The sequence below is a fragment of the Mesoplodon bidens genome, assembly GCF_964165515.1.
Source record: "Mesoplodon bidens genome assembly, chromosome: 4".
Classification (NCBI taxonomy): Eukaryota; Metazoa; Chordata; class Mammalia; order Artiodactyla; family Ziphiidae; genus Mesoplodon; species Mesoplodon bidens.
In genome coordinates, this window is record NC_138160.1 from 30,190,542 (window position 1) to 30,213,175 (window position 22,634).

General features: G+C 38.2%; 1 protein-coding gene across 1 annotated transcript in view; it reads left to right on the forward strand.

Annotated features, from left to right (window-relative positions):
* The window catches only part of SPEF2 (sperm flagellar 2), a gene marked incomplete at its 5' end in the record, with an annotated part of 165,638 nt that overhangs the window by 44,938 nt on the left and 98,066 nt on the right, over positions 1-22,634 (forward strand). Inside the window, 5 exons of the mRNA XM_081232588.1 lie at positions 14,704-14,923; positions 16,809-16,957; positions 18,482-18,542; positions 19,904-19,965; positions 21,890-21,993. Coding sequence (XP_081088714.1) covers positions 14,704-14,923; positions 16,809-16,957; positions 18,482-18,542; positions 19,904-19,965; positions 21,890-21,993 — 596 coding nt within the window. The remainder of the gene's footprint in view (positions 1-14,703; positions 14,924-16,808; positions 16,958-18,481; positions 18,543-19,903; positions 19,966-21,889; positions 21,994-22,634) is intronic.

Below are 22,634 nucleotides of genomic sequence, written 5' to 3' on the forward strand. Positions count from 1 at the left end.
GTTATCTACTGAATGAATTTGAGTTACTAATGGGGTGTTCATAAACTAAAATTAGCTCATGGCCACGGTTTCCTGCTGATGCAGATTTTTCTAAGAAGTCCATGCCACGAAGCACTTGGCAATTTTCAGGTCGCTACTGCGCATGCTTACGAACAAGTTGTAGTTGGAATTCCTACAATTTGTAGGAAGGATGTTTTGTGTCCAGCACATCATCCGTGTTGTCTGAAGCTGGTCATAGTTTTTAACTGCTGTTATTTTTGTTTTTAATGAAAATTACTACTGAAGTTAATGATCTCTTAATTTGCTGTTGTTGTTGGGCTAACCCTATAGCATGTGTTGAAATGCACGTTTTTATCAGTCACACTTTTGGCTTATGATTTTCCCTTAACTAGACTTTAAGGTGTAATTGTATATGTTATGGTTTAACATTCATACTCTTGTAACTACAGCAGATGTATACCTACCCTCCCCAAATTTACTTATAGAATGACATTTATTATCATGAGGTCTTTTTCCACTCGAGAATAGGAATGTGGGACTAAATGCACCATTGGGTAGTTTGTCTTCCTATGTAAGTCTCATCTGACTTGTTTGACCTAAAGGCACTATCCAGGTATTATCTTCTTCTTACTCTCCAATCCCAGCCTTTGACATTAATCCAGTGGCTTTTTAGGTTTGACATCTGACAGTGGACTCTTCAGCCTAGCTCTTGCCTTGCTCCCCGGCTTCCCAATGAATGACCCAAATTTTCATGGTTTAGTATTTAATCAGTTCCCTGTGGGCAGAATATCAGTTTGAAGCCTGTATCACTCAAGTGATGTCACTGGATAACTGACCCAAGCACAGTGAGAGATTTTAGTAGATGAGTCTTAAGGTCATGTGAATAGATCATCTTATTTCTTTTGTGGCTGTTATCGTTGTTGTTTTTGTTGTGTGTGTGTGTTTAAAGATACCCACTGTATTAGCTCAAGCTGCCATAAGAAAATACTGTAGACTGGGTGGCTTCAACAATAGGAATTTATTTCTCACAGTTCTAGGAAATCCAAGGTCAAAGTCCCAGCTGATTTGGTTCCCCAGTGAGGACTCTCTTCCTGAATTGCAAACGGCCACCTTCTTGTCATGTCCTCACATAGAGGAGAAAGAAAGAGAACTTTGATCTCTCTTCTTCTTCCTAAAAGGACACTAATCCTGTCATGGGGCCTCCACCTTCCTAACCTCATCTAAACCTAACTACCTCCCAAAGGCCCCACCTCCAAATACCATCACAGTGTGGGCTAGGGCCTCAATAAATGAATTTTGGAGAGACACAATTCAGTCTATGACATATGTGCTTATTCAGGACACAAAAAATGTCGCAAAGTGCAAACTTACTAGTCAAGCAAGGAACCCCTAATTTCAAATGAAATTTTTTTTTCATGGCCTCTTTTGTGCCCTGCTAAGAAGTCTTAATGACTTACCTTTTGACTGTGAATTTATGATGGTTATATCTTCTATTTTCAGATATGCAGGAATATATGTGACTGTTAAGTAGGTGGAGTAAGCACTTGCTTACATGAAGGGAGTTGAGATTTTCCATCAGGCCATTCTGCTTTAAAACTCCTGCCTGCCATTGTACCTGATGGCCCACATTATCATGTGGGCTAAAGACATGGATGGAGACATCAGAGGCATCTGCTAAAATACAAACATTTTCCAAGATAGGTAACAAAATCATTATCAGCCTCCAAAATAGGAGCTAAGAAAGAAGTTTGGTATTAAAAGGAATGTTCCCAGGTTTGTCCTATGCATTCACTGCTGTAATTTTCCTCTCCCTTTGCTTATATTTTTGACTCAGGCTCTCACTAAGTTTCTCCTCTAATGGTAAGGCTTTCTCAGGTTAGACCTCATTGTGTGTCTGTGTCTTGGTGGAATCACCATTATGCCCTACAATACTGATTAATGGTTATCAAGCATAGTGATACTAACTCACAAAACAAACTGTCACTGTATTAGTCTTCAAAGGGAGCTATAGTTGCCCTAGGCCCAAGGGTGTCTTCTAACTGTTGTGGGCCAAGGACTTCAGATGGCTGGAGTAGGCTTGGCAGAGGTCTGGGGCTGTGTCTTGTGTAATAGAAGGGAAGCCTGGGTCATGGGAAGGGTACTTGGCTTCAGATTACTAGAATTGAAGACAAGCTGAGTTCATTAGAAAACGATGGTAGGGGGCTTCCCTGGTGGCGCAGTGGTTGAGAATCTGCCTGCTAATGCAAGGGACACGGGTTCGAGCCCTGGTCTGGGAGGATCCCACGTACCGCAGAGCAACTAGGCCTGTGAGCCACAACTACTGAGCCTGCACGTCTGGAGCCTGTGCTCCGCAACAAGAGAGGCCGCGATAGTGAGAGGCCTGTGCATTGCGATGAAGAGTGGCCCCCGCTTGCCACAACTAGAGAAAGCCCTCACGCAGAAATGAAGACCCAACACAGCCAAAAATAAATAAATAAACAAACAAATAAATAAAAAGCCAAGCATTTGAAGCCCTTTAAAAAAAAAAAAAAAAAAAAAACGATGGTAGGAATAGTTGAATTAAGTTGTTGGGTTCAAGGCGTTAGACCAGAATTGAGAAACGGTTTGCAGAGTTAAAGAACTGGCACCCAGATAGAAGTGGAATGGAAAGAGGAGTGAGAAGGCCATAGCCAACCAGAAGATCCCTGGGTGACTGATGTGAATGAGACTAGAGTAAACGTTCACCACTCATTTTTGTTTGCTCTAGATCACATAGAATAGGAAGAATCTAATTCTCTCCCAGGCTCCCTCTCATCTGGGACCAGGCAAATCAGAGAGTGGTCAAGTCTTCCCTGGGTTTCCTGCCACAAGGTCCATCCTTTACCTACTTGGACAACTGTGGAAGCCAGCTTCTATGCCTCAAGTCCAACTTCTCTTCAATCAATTGCTCAGACTTCTCATCTAGTATTTTAGAGCTAGCTCTGGGGATCTGAACACTAAAGCTATGCCTTGGCAGATAAATATGGCAACAATACATTGGGGTTGGGAACCACAAGAAACTTGAATGGATCCAAGAAAGTCTTTGAATTTTGGTGTTGGGCAGATGTGTTGGGCTGAGAACCAGAGAAACTCCCATCCAGAAGACCCTACCACTCTTGTCCAGTACCCAGAATCTGTCGGCCATACTCTTTAGTACGTTGGCCCTAGAGTAGTCTTTCATATATTGGTCAATGCCATTTCCAAGCTGTTTTGGGGTGCTCAACACCTCTTTGAGGTGTCAACCTTAGCAGTAAAACAAAGAAAATAGGGAGAGTGACAGTGGTCATTATTATGAGAGAGGGTATTCTGTGGGGAAAACTGTGAATTTTGCAGTGACAAGATAGTTAGACCAAGTTATAGTGTCTCCATGCTTTGTGACATTTAAGAAATTTTAACCAAGCCTATCTGACTGTCCTTGGCTGGGCAGTGGCAACAGACAGGTAAATTTGGATGTAGAAGTCTCTGGAAAAGTTCTTTCTGTGTCCACAAGACTATAGAAATTAGTAAAAAAGTGATCTTGAGGAAGACTACCATCTCCCTGATGATGAACAGAGTGTAGTTTGAGCATCTAAGGAATGAGATTACTGTTTTCGTAAGGATGGCCACTACCACCAGAATCGTTTATGGCACAAGGGGAGATGTGATATAAATTCCAGTGTGATGCTGTCCCAAGGGCACTAGGGCATCAGGAGAAATTCAATAGCCTTAGGCTTAATTTGTTTTAGACCCAGGCAATTCTGCTTTGAAAAGCACTGGGCTAGTTGCACAGCTGCTGCAGCTCCCAGTGTGCCACGGTCAATGCCTTGGAGGACCATGTGGCTTTCCAAGAAAGAGAATGGAACCAGGAGTAGGAGCCTGTCATCTGGGGGCAAGTAAGCTACTCTTCCACGTGATCTTAGTGGGTCGCTTTGTGTGTGTCGAATCAGAGTGCTAAGCAGAAGCCCTTGCCCACTGTTTGCATCTGATTTGTCCTTGAATTTTAGCAGCACTGAAATGTAAGTTTTCAGGACAGAGGATCTCTCAGAGTGGCTTAACCTCAGTTATCCCTGGTAATCAAACCTGTAAGACAAAGTATCAGCCCAGTGATTCTAGCTGCCTGACTTACAAGTAATCAGTAGCTCAGAGTTTTGGGAAAAGAAGCCTGCCATTGCTCACAACTGCTAAGCTTTCTGAACTTCTGGACTTGTTAGAAGCTAGAGTTATTGGATTGCATAGGGAGGTGCCAGGCTCCCTCAAGTGTGGGCCTGTAGGCTTTGACAGTGATCTTTGTCACATTCTAACTAACTGACCATGGCCAATTTGAATTTCTCTCCAAAAATAACCACAAGGTAGATGGAGTCTGTTGTCCTGGGTCTTCTTTTGTGACAGACTAGAATTAAATATGTCTGTTTCTATAGTATTAGATCAGGGCAGACTGGGGAAGTCTACTGCTGGGACAGAAGTGAGCAAGCTGCTGAATGAGAGCCATTATTGGACTAGGACCGTTCTTCAGATTTCCTGATGAGCCAGAATTAACCATGGGATCAACCTATAGAAAGGCATTGGCTACTCACAATGCTGCTTCTAGCCCGAACAGTCTTCAGCTGAGCATAGCAGGTGAAGTAGTGATAACATCTGCCTTTCCCTCGTTACCATGGGCGACGCTTGCACTTCCTGGCCATAGATAAGATGTGGTCCACACTCAGCACTCTAGTGCAGAGGCATGTCTCCTCTCTGCAGATGCATCTACCATGCCAATGTCAGTGAGAACTGTACATCACCATGCCCCTGCCTTCTCTGGAAGCTGAAGGCCAAATTGTCTGGCAGGAAGGTGTGGCCAGGCAGCTGACCATATTCTGACCTGACTGGAGGTCAGGTGACTTGGAAAGACTGCCAAACTCACTCAGCAGGGTCAGCTCATCTTTTCAAGTTGTTCTGAGGGCTTCTTGGAAATGGGTCCCGATCGAGAGCCTGTTCCATGACAATTCTTGGATAAGAGGTCAGGATTGAGTTGCACATCAGCTAACTCCCCGTCCTCCCTTCCTCCTTGTCAGAGGCAGGAGAGGGCAGCATCCATCTTTCCATCAATCTTGCCAATCTTTGATAGGAACCTTCCTGTCAAACAGGTCCCACGCAGTGGTCAAGAAGCCCTCTAGGGCTGCCAGGTTACATGAGCTGAACTCCCCATCAGGCAAGATATCCAACCATCCTTTCTTCTTCTCCTGAGAACCATGGATAATTGTGATGAATTTTAACAGCTGAATTACAAATTTAAGGAGTTCCTCCAGATTCTCTCAGGGTTTTTGGGTGGTTGGAGGACAAAGAGCCTAGGAAGAGAAGGCAAAGAACAGAGGCTCCAAAAGCTACAAAGTTTTACCTCAGTACTTCCCTGTGAAGTTTGGTTTTTTCCTGAGTGCCAAATTCCCCAAGCACAGGAACTGGAATATAGCCACTAGACTTTCCATGTTGCCATAATAATAGATGTGCTTCTATATCTGATTCCTTCTGGTAAGAGACAGGACAGACCCCAACAGAATGTCAACCATGAGAGCTAGTGCCAAGGGTTGGGTTGTTAGAGCTGGAATAAAAGTGGTCAAGATAATTTACCTGAAGTAGCCATAAATGGTAAGAGGCAGAGGTGGGATCAAGCCAAGTCCTTTGAGCAAGTCAATGATCAAAGCTGAGACTGGGTAAGAAACAGACTAGAAAGTGGAAACGAAGCCAGCAGGTTGGAGGGTAGGCAGTACTGGAACAGGCCAGGACTCAGATGAAAAGCTTGGAAGTTAAGTAAGGAGGCCCTGGGTAATTGCCACAAACAGAGCTGAAATTTTCGCAGCTTATTTTTATTATCTGCCAGTCATGTGGTACACCTTTGGGTCAATGTAGTTTAGGAGACCCAAGACAAATATCCAGTTAGGAATATGAAAGTAACCAGGTCATAACAGCTTGCCATAGAGCAGACCTTACCTATCCATTCACCCAGCCTGCTTCTTACCCCCTCTGGACCCTGTTAAAATCTCTGGCAGAACTTCTTACAAGTCCCAATTTATAAATTATTTATAATTTAGTACATTTTAACTGATATGCTTTCTGCTGCCATAAAAAAGGATGGCTTGATTTAATAGAGAAGCTCTTTCAAAATCATACTACAAGCTGTTACTTCTAGAAATGCTTCCAGGGTTAGCTAATTTCATACATAGTGTGTGGATTCTTGCTAACTTATATCTGTGAAGATGACACTTTCTGATCTTGTTCTTAGATTTTAGGTTGGGTTGTGCCTATCTTATTTGGAGAACTAAGTCATCTTTGTATTTAATCAAAATTAATAAAATGCAATATCCATGCATTTACTCATTTATTCTGTTCACATATGTTGAGCCTATACGGCTAATTGATTCATTCATTCAGTCAGTCAGTCAATGTATATTGAACACCTATTATGTTCCAGCACTGTTCTTGGAACTAGGGATATAAAGTTGATTAAGATAGAGATCCTTCCCTCTTGGTGTTCACAATTTAGTGGGGATGAGAGAAAAACCATTCCAGAGCATGATACTAAGTATGGATAAACACGGAGGTTATGGGGGGCCCATTAGAAGGGATGAGTTTCAACTGAATTGTGAAATATGAGTAGATGTCAGTTGGTTTAAAGGTATTAACTCAAAACTGACCTAATCCTATGAACTGTGAGCTTATACTTGTACTCTCTCCCTATCTTTGTATTTTCTCCATGATTTCATTTAATTTCAAGCATGTAGACAAAACTAAGTTCAGGAAGTATTTTGGGTGTCCTAACTAAGAGTCACCTGCCTCATCAGAATTTTTCAGTAACTGCTAAAGATATCACCTTGAGTATGTCCCAAAAACTTTAAAGAGAAATATGTAGATTTTCCAGTGAATTTAAATATTATAAGTGGACAATTGGGCAAATGTACCTGGTTAAGACATCATTTCCTGCCCAAGGCATTTGGTCTTGAGTTAACAAATCCCCTCATCTCCCACTCAAGAAAACTTTTCCTTTGGATACAATTTAGCTATTAGTTGGTCTGTTTTCCAACAGGCCTGACATTTTTATTTCATTTTGAGTAATAAAAATAATTGGTAATAGTTTTTTAAAGATTTACATTATGAAAAACTTTTAAAAACAGGAATTGTACAAAGAACTATTTTCTAAGATACTATAAAATAAGCAAGCTAAACTAAGATCTAAATCACACAAAATAAGATCTAAAAATATGAGCTGGATCTTTAATTATTACCAATTATTTTAAAATGTATTTGATAAGTAAATATCTACTCTGTACCTCTCTGGTTTGAGTCATCGTTAGTATAAAGTTAAATATTTACTCTTCCTTTTTGCAAATATCTAAGAGATGAATCCAAGGTGGTACTTAAAGACATGAAATCAGAACTGAAGATTCCTGATGTCTTGTCGAATAAAAGATCCTTTATTTTTTATTTTTCAAACAATGGATTGAGACTAGATTATGAAATTAACTTATGGATCACTACCGTTATTTATTTTAAAAAAATGAAAACACAACAAAATAAGAGAAATACAATGCGATGCAATATAATAGAAAATAAAGCACATTACCAGGTAGTAAGGATGAGCATTTCATAAAACTTTTTCTTTTCTGTTCTATATATACCTGTATACAAATACTAGGTAACAATGCAAAAATGTATTTTTTATGGAAGGACCTGGTTAAAAAAAAATGTCTTAGAAGATGCAGTACAAGTGGAAATTATGCAACAAGAGAAGCTGGGCAGGTTGAGGTACCCTCACAGGGGTTCAGACCAATAAATAATGGAGACGTTGGGTGAAGTGGTTGACCCAGAAACCTTGAATGGCTAGAGAGAAGTCCATCATGATGAATATAAGTAAAATGTCCCCTGGAACTTGAGGATTGGCGATAGCTACAACAACCCCTGAGGCTGCTACTACAAGCCTTAGTTGTATTTCAGGTATCACGAAGGGTCATCTCTTCCTCACTGCCTGAAGAGTGCTGTGCCAAGAGAAAGCCAGCCATGGGAAATGCAGAATTAAGGTAGCTCCAATGTCTTGGTAAGCTGTACTCTAAAAGGGGCATAGCCTTGATTTGTGGAGTTGCTACCTGTGTTGTTTCTTGAAGTCGGTTTATCAGAAGTTTTCACCCTAAGTACTTTGGCCATTGCGTCAGTATAATCTGTCTGTTGTTGGGTTTTTTCATCTATAAGTAAGAAGATTGCATTTCAGGAAAGCTCAAGGAAACTAGCAAGTGTCAAAAACAGTGTGTTTTATCCCCTAGGAGGTTCTTTCTCTGTCTTAGGAGAAAAGGCATTTGTCCTGTTTTTCCAAATGCATCAGTAATTGAATTGTGAAACACTTGGAGCCTACCAAACTGGGAATATCTGGGGTACTTCAGGCCATGCAGATGTTGATAAATTCTAGCAATCTATGTGGACAAACACTGGATCATGTGTACTTTCAAATTTGTACCACCACTCTCCAAAAGCCACATTTGAATATCACTGCTAAATATCACTGGCATAGCCCAATGTTTTTTATTGAATGTTGTGCTAGTGACACTCAGACTTTATGGACTAGTGAATATCTCCCAAGACCCAGATTCTGTTTATGTAAGTTGGTCAAAGTGAACCACATCTTCCCCTCTTTAAAGGGTAGATCAGAAAGCTGTATTTCCACTTTGAATCTTTAGAAGTGGCAAGAAATAAGAATGAGATGCATTTGCTTTGGTCCAGGGATAATCATGTGCAGGGAAATAATCAGAATCTGTTGCAAAACCCACGCAGCTCCACCAGCATCATTATCCAACCACTTGGGCAATGTTACAGGCAAGGAGGAATCTAGTGGACTGAACACATGGACAATCTTAGGCTTGCCCTTGAAGTGTGCACTTCAGCCCACATTCAAGCACATTGGTTCCGAGCTGATGCTGTCTGTAAATACTCATGATGCTTTTAGCCATGATTACTAACAAGAGGGCCAAGGGTACTGACACATTAGGTCACAGGAAACAAAAAGGATTTGACAGGGTGGAAGTAACCAGAGTGGGAAGTCTGGGTAACCATGCAGTACCTACAACAGAATACAGGGAAGCATGTGAGTGTATTGGATCCAGCTTGGAAAACAGTGTTAGGTCCATGTAGTCTGTGAAGATGGGAAGAATAGGTGGATACCATGGTCTCAAGGATTCAGGATTCAGTTTCCAGAAAATTCAATGTTGGTAAATTAATAAAAAACAGTACTGGTGAACAGGTTGTGACCAAAGGCAGAAGCTGTTTACTCTCTGTTGTATTTCATGATTTCTGTGTGTAGGTAGACAAGAATTCACAAAGACAGGTGGACTCTAGGTGATGGTGGATCTTATACCTCCTCAAAAATGCATACAGATGATATTTATGCAGGTATAATAAAAATATTAATATTAAAATAAAGAGATAATAGTTATTTGTTATATGTGCATGACAGTTTATAGTAATCAAGGGCTGGTATCATGGAACACATCTACACAGAAAAAGTGTCTTAGTAAACCAATAGTTTGTACCAGGTGATACTTACTATCAGCTGATACAACACCTGGTGTTGCCCACTCTGGGCATTGGAGTCTTGAAACTAATAGTCAGATGTCAGTTTATAATAATACCTGAAGGAATAAGAATTATATACTGTATTTTATAATTTTATGTAATTTTATCATATAATTAATGTAATTATATATAACAAACATATAAAATAAGGATCTGGTAAACATTTCTGGTTCCTGTTCACTAATGAACTAGTAAAATCTCTTTAGCTCATTGTCGTTAAACTAGTCATTTTTATTCTGGTCTAATTTCCTTCTTTTTTCAGTTCTCCTGACCTCCTTTTCCCTCATCATGTTCTTGTTCCAACCTGACATGTTTCCCTTTACTTATCCTTTATCTTTAGTCTTATTAGGAATTTCACAACTGTGTCTTTAAGGTGATACTGTAAAATGTGTTCTACCAAATGCTCGATTTGTCCATCTCCACTGGTCAGGCTTCAGTCCTTTCTCTGACCTCAGCATTCAGTTCTCTTCACAGTCAACATTCTATCCCATTGTGTTTGGCCACATTCTACAACTAATCAGTGATAGAATAGGGCTTTCTTCTGACCCCTTTGTGAGGAAGCACGCCTTTCTGATTGTTGCACAAGCTGGACGTGGTTTCTCTTTGGGCAGAAATGTGACTACTGTCACCCCTCCTTTAGAGCACTACTATGTGCCTGCAGCAGCAGCCTGAGAACTTCTAGTTAAGCATTTAAAGTCAGTGGTCACATAGGCTACTTACACAAGCCTTTCACTCAGTCTTTACAACAACCCTGTGAGATAGATATTGTTATCATACAAAGATGAGGGAATTGACAAGGGTGCAAAATGAGTAAGTAGGAGAACTATTATGGGAACCCAGGTCATCTGATTTAAGTCCTTCAGAATGAATTAAATGACTGCATAGCACAAAAATCATTAGAACATTCAAAACTTTCCACTTAAACTTGACCTTGGACTTATAGCCTTCATAATTTTAAAATAGCACAGTTTCTCTGGTTTCCATTTTTTATTTGGTTATTTTCTGATTGTCACATTACATAGAATAGCTATCACTTGTCTAATTAGAAGTATAAATGATTCCAATGAATGAAAGCAGAAACAAGTAATCAATCGTAATAATCAATAATTATGCAAATCAATTCAGTATTTACCTAATTTTGAATAATGCATGTAATTATTATGCACAGAGTTGTTAGAAAAACCAAAGGCATTAAACTAAAACAAAATAAATTTTAAAAATAAAGGGTAGTTGGTATAGAAGTGACAAATATATGTATATACTAATAAATTCTACCAATTTAAAAGAAAAACCTATTATGAATACTTCTTTGTTTATTTGTTTCAAAAAGTATTTCTTTATCTCTTGTGTTTTCATATCATAAATTCAGGCACCAAACCAGATAATACTAGTTGTAAAATAATCTAATTTTTTGTCTGCTAGTGTGACATATAAATCTCAGTAGGTACTAAATTCTTACACACACTTAGATCTGTTTCTAGAATTTATATTTTTGTGCACTGAATACCCCGTTTCTGCAAATCTTTCTTTTCATTACTTTGTTCTTAATAAGTGCTTTAATATCTGGTTAGGCAACACTCCCATATTACTTTTCTTTTTCAGTTTTTAAGTGAATGTTTTTATCTGTTACAATTCTTTTTCTGCTTCAACTTTAGAACCATTTTGGATATCATCCTGAAGGAAAACAAAGGTGACACTAGCACTTTTGTTTCATTTCATTGTCAGATTAATTTGGAGAAGAATTAAACGGCTTATAATATTGGACCTTCTTGACTTTCCCTTTATTCAAGTCATTTTTCTTATACTCCTCCGTAGAAATATGAGGCTGTTTATATATAGGCTCTCTCTTTATTTCTTGTCAATTCCAGTGATTTTTTGTCAACGTTTCTAATTGCAAGGAAAAAAGTTGACTTATGCTGAGTAAGTAGAAAACACATTCAAAATATGTTGGGTAGTTTAGTGAATCAGTAGGTAGATTCAAGAACCAGGCTCAAGGTTAAACTTCTAAGGAAAATTATCAGAACCATCACAACAAGTTCTGATGAGAAAACTGTCACCACCACGGAGCACTAGAGGTTCAGGTTGCAGCAGCTACCTCTGCACCAGGAACTCAACTGCTACTTCTAGGAACACTGCTACTTCTTTTTTTTTCTTTTTTTTTTTTTTTAATTTTGTTGAAGTATAGTTGATCTACAATGCTGTGTAAATTTCTGCTGCACAGCAAAGTGATTCAGTTATACATGTATGTATATACATTCTTTTTCCTATCCTTTTCCATTATTGTTTATTACAGGATATTGAATATATTTCCCTGTGCTATACAGTAGGACCTTGTTGTTAATCCATCCTATATATAATAGTTTGCATCTGCTAATTCCAAACTCCCAATCCTTCCCTCTCCCACCTCCCCTCCCCCTTGGCAACCACAAGTCTGTTCTCTATGTCTGTGAGTCTGTTTCTGTTTGGTAGATATGTTCATTTGCTACTTCTTTCTTTATCTTATTTGCATTGGCTAGAACTTCCAGAATAATGTGACTATTAATGTAAATGATGAGCATCTTTTTCTTGCTCCTGCCTTTAATGGAAAAATGTGTTGTTCATTTTGGTTCACCATTACATATTGGTAAGATATGTAAAAATGTTAGGGAAATCATCTTTGATTCAGCACATATTAAGAGATTTGCTTAAATTTTTTCTCATTAGAAATGCATTCTGAATTTTATCAGATGCTTCTTGGTCAAAATTATCATATATTTGTATTTTTTTATTTTAACTATTAATGTGATATAATAATAAGTTTCCTAATATTTACCCTTCCTTGTATTCATGAAATAACTCTTATTCAGTCATGGTGAGACAACTTCAATATAGTATAGATGTTATGAGCATATGTTCTGGAATCTGCCTGCCTGGGTCCTAATTTAGGCTCTGCCATCACTATTTACTGTGACCATGAACAAGTAACAGCCTCTGTAATTCTCAGGGTTTTCTGCTGCAAAATTGGCAAGATAATAATACTTATGTGAGAGTTGTGTGAGAATCATTTGAGATAATTCCTGAAAACAGCAATATATGGGATATATTGAGTGTGTAATAAATGTCAATTAATATAATTATTTTACCTTAATATAGACTGATTTTGTCAATATTGTATGCGTGATTCTTGTGATATATTTCCAAATGAGATTGACTTGTCATTTTCTTTTTGGATGCTGTCTTTGTCAATTATCTTCGACACTTTTTTGGTATCAGTGTTTTGTTAGTCTTGCCAAGTAAACTGGAAAGCTTTCTATCTTCTTCCATATTTCAGAAGACTTTAAATAACATTTAAACTTCTATTTAATTAAGGAATGAAAATTTTTCTGTTTTTTTCTGTTAACCATCAGTGTCGTCGCATTTGCTAGGTATAGTTCTTTGACAATGTTTTCATTTCTTTCATGGCTTTCACCTTTACAAATATTCCATTTAAATTAACTTTGATCTTTTGTACTTTCTTAAAATATCATTTTTACCATACATTAATAAATTCAAATTTATTATGGTAGAGTTGTACATAACATTTTCTTAAGGGTTTTTAAGTCTCCTTAAAATCTGTTGTTAACTTCATTCCTATGTTACAAAATTGATACTTGCTATTCTTCACCTTTGCTCAGAACTGGTAGCAATTTCATTATGATTAATATGGGTAAGTTCTAGAAATATATCAGTAAAAAGTATCTCAATAGTTTTGCTCTCTGTCAACTTCCATTATCATGAGTTTCTTCCTCCTTGTTCCTTTTTGGTTATTTTTAAATTGTCTTTTCCTATTTTCATGCTCAGTTCATTTTTTTTCCTTCTTTTTTATTTTAGGCTAAGGGACTATGAATTTTTCTCTGAGTACAGTTTGATTCCCATCTCATATTTTTTAATCAATCTTTTATTTTTAATGCTTTGTTTTAATCTGTTGTTCATAGACATTTATAGTTTTAATTTATTCTTTAATCTAAGAATCACTCAAAAAGACTGTTTTTAACTCTTAAAATTGAATTAAAATTGATTTCTAGTTTTATTATACAGAGTTCAGAGAATGTGGACTGTACAATTTTTGTTTTTGTTTTTGTTTTTCTTTCCCTCTAATTGTTTGATCATTTAAGCAAGAAACTTGAAAAAATTGGAAGTCGTTATTCCTGTCCTGCCTCTGGGTTCTTCAGAACCATTTTTTTTTTTTTAGATTCCATATATATGTGTTAACATATGGTATTTGTTTTTCTCTTTCTGACTTACTTCACTCTGTATGACAGACTCTAGGTCCATCCACCTCACTACAAATAACTCAATTTTGTTTCTTTTTATGGCGAGTAATATGTAGAGAATGGACCTGAGAACATGGGGAGGGGGAAGGGTAATCTGAGACGAAGTGAGAGAGTAGCATTGACATATATACACTACCAAATGTAAAATAGATAGTGGGAAGCAGCCGCATAGCACAGGGAGATGAGCTTGGTGCTTTGTGACCACCTAGAGGGGTGGGATACGGAGGGTGGGAGGGAGTCACAAGAGGGAGGGGATATGGGGATATATGTATAGGTATAGCTGATTCACTGTGTTATACAGCAGAAACTAACACAACATTGTAAAGCAATTATACTCCAATGAAGATGTTAAAAAAAAATGGAAGTCGAACATAGTAAACTGAGAGGACAACATATTGGGCATGAAAATTCTCTTTTATCTATCTTACTTTAAAATATGTAAAACTAAGCTTAGTACTTGCATAGGGTAGCCGAATAACTCTTACTGTCTTTTATCTCTCTACCGATAATATCAATTTAAGTGTCTTAATGCTCAGCTTGCATTACAATTTGTTTCAACTCAATATGCCTACTTTCATAAACTGTTAAGTACTTTAGAGGCTTTTTTCTTTTACTTTTATATGGGAAGCTCATTTTTCGCTGTCTAATATGAAAGTATTATTCATGTTATTACTCATTTATGCAATGTAACTATTTAAAGTATTGATTCACTTTTGTTTGCTATAATTTGTATTTACTTTCAATTTTCATGTTTCCTACATACTTAAATTCCACTTTTAAGAATATTTCTGTTTTGTTTGTTTCATTATTATTTTTGCAGAACATGGTTGGAGAATGGGCGTTACCAGAAGAAATGGTTGATAATTTACCACCCTCAAACAATTGCATATTGGGCCATGTGATTCACAGACTAATTGAAAGATCTCTTCTTTCTCAAGTTGAATCAACAGTACCTGAGTTACCTTCATGTGTTATAAAAGGATGCGTGTTGGGGAAAACATTTAGTGGAAAAACTACTGCTCTAAAGTCTCTAGAGAAAAGTAAAATTTCTTTCTTATTTATGTTTTTTTCCTTTATTGGATTCTATTTACAATGACTGTAGCTGCAAATGTCTATGTCTGTAGAAAACATACATGAGAATCTGCAAATATATTGGGAAATTCTGTCATCAAGAATTTTGTAATAGGGTGATCACATAATTTATTGTCCAAGTCAGACACTTTTAGGAGTAGAGAGTCATAAATTGGGATTGTCCCAGGGAAACCTGGATATATGAGCTTGCTATATAATTATGATGCACAATATAAAGAAGAATAATGTCTTAAACTTTACTTAAACTTTCATCATAGATTTTACTTTACCAATAGATGAAGTAGGAAGGTAACAACTTGTCACAAATAGACAAGAAATCATGACTTCCCTGGTGGCGCAGTGGTTAAGAATCCGCCTACCAATGCAGGGGACACAGGTTCGAGCCCTGGTCTGGGAAGGTCCCACATGCTGTGGAGCAACCAAGCCCATGTGCCACAACTACTGAGCCTGCACTCTAGAGCCTGTGAGCCACAACCACTGAGCCCACGAGCCACAACTACTGAAGTCCACGTGCCTAGAGCCCATGCTCTGCAACAAGAGAAGCCACTGCAATGAGAAGCCCGGGAACCGCAAAAAAGCGTAGCCCCTGCTCGCGGCAACTAGAGAAAGCCCGCACACAGCAACGAAGACCCAACACAGCCAAAAATAAATTAATTAATTAACTTTAAAAAAAGAAAGACAGGAAATCAACTTAAAATTATAAATGTTTTAACTCTTCACATTGATTGAATTGTTTCCCTTTAATAAACTTTTGGCTTTTTATCTAGAAGTTCTTTCAGTTAGAAGTGAAATCATAGTTTTCCATCTATTTAATTAGTTTTTCTCCACTAATACTTACCTTTTACAGTTTTTACTGGAAAACTCAAAATTTTCACTGAGGCCAGTCTGTCTTGTAACAGTCCAAGGCAGAGAACAGTAAGTCATTATTGAGATGTTAAATAGACTTCTTTAAAAGGCAGCCTAACAAAAGCTCAGTGAGATACCACTCCACACCCTCTAGTATGGGTATAATTTTTAAAAATTGGAAAAAAAGTGTTGGTGAGGATATAAAGAAGTTGGAACTCTCATACATTGCTGGTGAGAATGTAAAATGGTGTAGCCACTATGGAAAGTAGTTGGTGATTCCTCATTAAGTTAAATAAAAAATTACCATATGACCCCAGCAATTCCACCACTGGTATATAGCCAAAAGGACTGAAAAGAGGTGTTCAAAAAAAACCATATGCAGTAATGTTCATAGCAGCACTATTAATAATAGATAAAAGATGGAAACCATCCAAATGTTCATCACCTGCTGAATTGGTAACAAGATGTGATATATCCATACAATGGAATATTATTCAGCCATAAAAGGAGTGAAGTACTCTATGTGCTATGGATAGACTTTGAAAACATTATACTAAGTGAAAGAGGTCGAACACAAAAGACCACATATTGTATGATTCTATGGATAAGAAACATCTAGAATAGGCCAATCCATGGACAGAAAGCAAATTAATTGTTGGGGGCAAGCGTAGGGAGATAGAGAGTGACTGCTTAATGGATACAGGGTTTCCTTTGGGGTAATGAAAATTTTCTGGAAAAAGGTAGTGGTGATGATTGGACAACATTGTAATGACCTAAATATCACCAAATTGCATCTTTTAGAATGGTTAAAATGGTTCATTTTATGTTATGTGAATTTTACCACCATAGTAAAAAAACCAGCTTGATCCAAAAACATTGCTGGAGAACCCTGAAGAGCATACTCTAAGGGTGAAGCCAGCACAGAAGAACAATGATGTCAATTTCCTAAATGAAAAGTTATTAATAAAATTGTCTTTTGTATTTTAGGCTTTCCTATTCAGGTACTTTCTATTGACACTCTCGTCCAAGAAGCGATCCAAGCATTTCACAACAATGAGAAGATCAGCGGAGCCCTTCAGAAAGCAGCCGAAGAAAAGGCTCTACCAGTTAGGCAAGAGAGTAGTAAAGAAAGCCAGGCAAGTGAGATTTTAGTTTTCTTTTCTTCACCTTGTACATTAGAGATTTCCAACTGGATGGCATCTAAGAGATCCTCTAGACCAGAAGTTGTCAGACTTTTCTGTAAAGGTCCAGAGGCTAAATATTTTAAGTTTTATGGGCCCAGAAGCAATATCGAGGGTATTACATGGGTACTTACATAACAAGAGAAAATTTCAACCCCCCCTCCACCCCCCACATGCATACACACACATCAGTTTGCCTAGGTGCGCCATCCAGGGTGGTGGGCTGGCTTTGTGCCCAGTTACCATCAGCTGGAGACATTCTCCTGAGGAAAGAGCCACCAGCTGGGAAAGCTGGTAAAGGGGTGGAGGGGCCCAATTGTGAGGGCTTGGAGAAGGGTGAGGTATGAGTGTTTTGGATGAGTTCACCATGTCACCAGCTCTCAGAATGGAATTCCACTCCTGAGAGCCTGACAGTGGCCAACAGCAAGTCCCCATCTCGTAGACTCAGCCTGATGCCAGTCCTGGGCAGCAGCCAAGGAGGGTGCTGGAGAAGAGCAGACAGAGGGCGAGGGGGGCACCTGGCTTGGTCCTCACAATGCTATCCTGTGGAATGATGCCCAAAGACTGTGTAAAAACAGCCAGCCGATTTTGGTCCAGGGACCATAGTTTGCAGACCTCTGATCTAGACTAGTAGATCTCAGTTTTGAGGGGTGGCTGGTAGGGGAAGGTCTCTTACGGTTTACCTGCATTACCGTTTCTGTCAGTGTTGCATCTTGCTACATTATTACATAAAGATACTAGGGCAGGAATTAGGAGAATGTGCCCCCCCACCCCCGAGAATCATGGTGTGGTCCAACCTGCTCATTTTAAAGGGAGACAGTAGAGACCCTAAGCATGAGTTGATTTGCTTGGGGTCAGAGGCTTGTTGATGGCTAGGCTGTGATTGGAATCCCAGATTCTAAATCCAGTACTCTTTTCCCTGCCTTATCCTGTTTCTGAAATTGAATAAATTAGTGGAGAATCTAATCCAGGTCATTTGCATGAGCTGCAAAATAAATACCATTTAAACGTGATTCTGGAAATAACTGGGAGAGTTTTTCTTCACGGTGGGCTGCCTCTTCTTCTCTGTTGTGGTACTCTGTATTCTAATCAATACAGTGATAGATAATGTACATGTTTTTCCTTTATTTCCCTTTTGGCTAGGACTGACACCTCTAAGACTGTTCTTTCTAAGGTGGTTTTCCACAAACTCTACCTCTTTCTCAGCTCCCATTATACTTTCAAAATGGCAGTTGCTTTATTTTACATAGAAATTGAAAGATAGATTATACCATGGGTTACTATGTGTTTCTATAAGTACAATTATCAAATTTTGTTTGCTTCCAGGACTCACTGAGTTCTTCTTAATATCATTAATGTTTTAGATAAAGTAGTCTATGTTTTTAAACCCTACTTATAGACATAAAGTTAAGAATGTTATTAAAATATGACAATGTTAAAATCTCTCCATGTGTGCTCGCGTGTGTTTCCTCCCCAAAGGATCTGCAAAATGTATTTTCAGCTGAAGCATTACCAGAAACAGAAGATAAAAGCAGACTTAGTAAGTAAGATATCAAAACAAATCATCCATCATTTTCATGAGAGAGACAGATAGGCGAACAGTAATAGCACACGGATGTGAGCACAAACCAGCTTTCAGGGAAAGAAAGGGGAGATGGGGGAGGGATGCATGGCTGTCTACATGGTCACGTGACAGAGACAGCAAGATAAACCCAGACGTCCCTAACCACTGTCTACAACTGGGGATAAGAGATGACAATTTCAAAGGAATCTTCTCACACCCCTTCAAGTAGTCGTTCAGTTTTGCTGTGGTTTTGAAAACAGTCAGGCTAAATCATCGTCACTCTTCCTGGCTTTGCAGGGAGACAGTAGTTTATGGTTTCTTCTCACCCATGCAGTTGGGGGGAGTACTGCTGTGCTCTCTGCATGCTGCTGCTTTGTTCACTGTGATGAGGAAGTCTGCGGCTCTGTCTCTTCCACCCACCTGAGCAGTGGTTCCTTAGATAAAGCTGTTTATCCCCAGCCTTGGGCAAAGCAAACAGAACCAAGCTTCCTAAACCCAATGAAATGTTACCTCCCTTGAGATCTGGGCTTTAATCCTTCAGATCCTTGGTAGAACCATTGAAGGAAAACAATTTTAAATCTTAAATATCTTCTCTATTTGTGCCGGTAAGGCTTTGCCATATTCAATCGTTGCCTCATATTCTAGCATCAAATTGGTTCCTTCTGTGCCATCACCATTCTTGCTAACACCCTTGGACAATATGCACGTTTATTATGAGTTGGCAACTCCACCAGAGCAGTCAAGTTTCCCATCTTTTAAAAGAACATAACCTGTCCCTTGTTTCAGTTATTTGTTTCTTACAAGATAATTTTAATTGATTTTTTAAACTATCATAAGTATATTTTGTGACATACTCTATTACAGAAGTCCAGTAAATTATAAACAGACTCTGAAAACTTATTTTTTCCGTGGAATTTAACTAAAAAACCCTCTGACTCTAGAGTTTTCCACTTTCAGAAGTGTTTGTTACCTATAACTTGATAATCCAGGAAAGTAAAAACGTAACAAATTAACATCTTAATGACTTCTCTTGAGATCTTGGCTTGTTTTCCGAAAAGAGAACCCAAACTATGTTAAAGTATTTCTAATGATATTATTCTGAGTGAGCCATACTGGAAGGAAGTAGAAAACACCAAACCACACAGTGGCCAGGACTTAACGTTGTGGAATGAAGGTAAACGCCATGCTGTGCTGATGCTTATACTTCTTTCCTCTGAGTATCTCAGGCATAGCTGAATCCAATAACCCACATGTCCAAAGCCATAGATGGTCAAATGTTAACATGGTTGTTAGCTGTAAATACCAGAGTATGTTCTTACCACTTTTTCTATTGCTAGGTACCAATACTAGAAAAACACCAAAAGCTGAAGAAGTCGTAGCAAGTGATACTTTCTCTGAAGTAAGTACTATAACCTAACTCTGGATACTAGTGTATTGAAATGTGTTTTGATTCATAGCCTTTTCACAGCATTTTCATCTTCAAATGAAATGAAATAGCAATGTACTCCTCTTTGGTTTAAAATAAATCTGATGGTAAAATTAGCTAAACCTGAATTTACTTGATATTTTTATATTCTTAATATTCTTTGAATCTAAAGCAGTGGAAATTGCTTTCAGTTTTGCCAGGTAAGAAAGTAAACACATGCTTTTAAAAATTTTAGACTTATGCCAAATTTATATTTATGTACTTTTCTTTACCTCTTAATTTATGACTTTTATTTCCTTTCACAATTTCTTTACCTTTAAAGATTTTTGTTCCAGAATTTATCCTTAGACTTACTGTTGACTCTGCAGAATTTTTTATTAATCCCTGAAAAAATGTTTACAGCAATCTACAGGCTATTGCTTCTAATGCAAACTAATATTTCTATATATAGTATTGCTTTACTGTATATTGGAAACATTTTTGATCATCAAATAGAATGGTCAGATTAATCAAGTGGAATTTTATTAAATAAAATGAAATAAATAAAGTATATTTGATTACTTTTATTGTTTGTTTCATCAAGGAAACCAGTTTCATAATATTTTAGATTTCAAAACTGCTTAAAGATAGAAAAAGTTTTGGAAGAATATACAGCAACCTGTAAATGTGATGACCTATGGGGAGAGAAATGGGTTTAGAGAAAGTGAAAAAGGGGGACTTATAATTTTTACTCTGTGTATTTTAAATGTAAATTAGCAGAAATACTAAGTATATTTTTATATTTACATTTATTGAGTTACAAATCCCCCAATTCCATATTCAATACAGTTCAAAGGGCATACTTTGTTCCATGCATTGTTGTAAAGGGGGAGTAGGTATGTCAGTGAACAAAAAAGTCAGGGTTCCTGGACTTTATGGAGTTTACATTCTAAAAGATGGAAAGAGATAATAAACCATAAACACACAAATAAATGAATTATATGAACCATTAGATGGTGATGATGCTATCAAAAAAGAAAAAGGAGGGTAAGGAGATCACCTTGAGAGAGTGAGATTTAAGCAGATTGAAAGAATCACCCACTGGATCTGGGGAACCATTTCAGGCTGTCAGAATAGCTGGACGACAGTCTTGAAGCAGAAAGGTGATTGGCCAGCAAGGGGTGGGGAGAGAAGGGATGAGGTTAGAGAGATGAGTGGAAAGGGAGGAGAATCCGGCCATCCAGAGCCTTATAGGCAGTGATGAGGACATTGGGAGTACAGGAGGCGCCTTTGCAGGGTTTTCAGTGGAGACAGAGTATCATTTGACTCATAAAATGCTCACTCTGGTGACTGACTCTATTTCAGAATAGGCGCTAGGGATGTTCCTGTGGATATGAAGTAGCTTAATTAGACTAGCCTTCCTACAGATAACAATATAAAGGCTGGACAAAATACAAAAGCTAATTATCTGAGGGCCTGAAGCAAGCAGCAAAAAAGCAAACAGCAAAAACCAGGCAGAAAATATATGGGATTTGACCATTGACGGAAGAAAACTTCAGTGGGCAAAAGCCAGGCTTATGCAAGTTATACCCCGGAGGACATGCCGCATCTGCGTGCCATGAGTGGTTAGAACTTGAGAAGAAAGCCCTAACCTCTTTGATTTAAGATATTAGAGAGTGAAGTTTGGGGATGCCAGAGCAGCTGATAAGTAAAGAGGAAGATCTTGGAAAGGAGGGAGCCAGAGGAGGAGCCCCGAAATCTGCACATACGTTTTCCTTAATCGCTTGGCTGATTCCAAAATTGTGCTAAACGATCAGTGTCTTCACCAGAGAACACGACCATTTAATTTATTTTCTCTCCAAACATTTGGAATCTGACTTGTAAATTAGCTGTCCCCTACCATTGTTTATTTTCACAGCTCACTGTGCGTGCTCAGCTTGGTGCAAAATCAGAAAAGTTGCTGAAGAAAGGAAAGAGCATATCTGATATATTGCTAGTCAGCATCATGGTAAATGCTATTAAGTATGTATCACACTTTTCTCTTTTATGTCAATTTAATATGTTCTTTATCAAATAAAGTTGTATAAAGAATAATACAGAAATATTTTTATGTTCAGCATCTAATGAATTTACCTAAGAAAACACAGCAAGATAAAGATAGATTTGTGATTTACATGTCTATATTTCACTCCCCCCCACCCTTTACCAACCTTGACTTCATTCACCCAGATGTGAATTCAGGTTAAGTTCTATCCTGTGTGGGGAATTCAAGGATAAATTAGATACTTGGAAAAGTCAAGGGATTTGGAGAAGAGAGACCCCAACTATGTGGTCACGGGCCAGTGTGTTTCCTCATTTTGTGTTTCCGGAGGAGGGAGTGACCCCTGCGACCCAAAGCCTGGGCAGTGCAGGGTAGGAAAACCATGAGAAAGTAGAAGTTACACAGGCAAGGACTCACATATATGCATAGCACAGAGATGATATGCAATAAGGGTAAAGAAAAAATTTAAGTAGGCTATCATATTGTAATTCCTCCTTTCTAAGGATAGAGGATTCTCCTCAGCCCTCCTTTACAATACAGGAAAGAGAGAAATTAAAAGAATCCATAGGTGCTCGGTGGATCCGTGTAATAAAGAAATGAGGCTGAACAGGCTGGAAAAAGG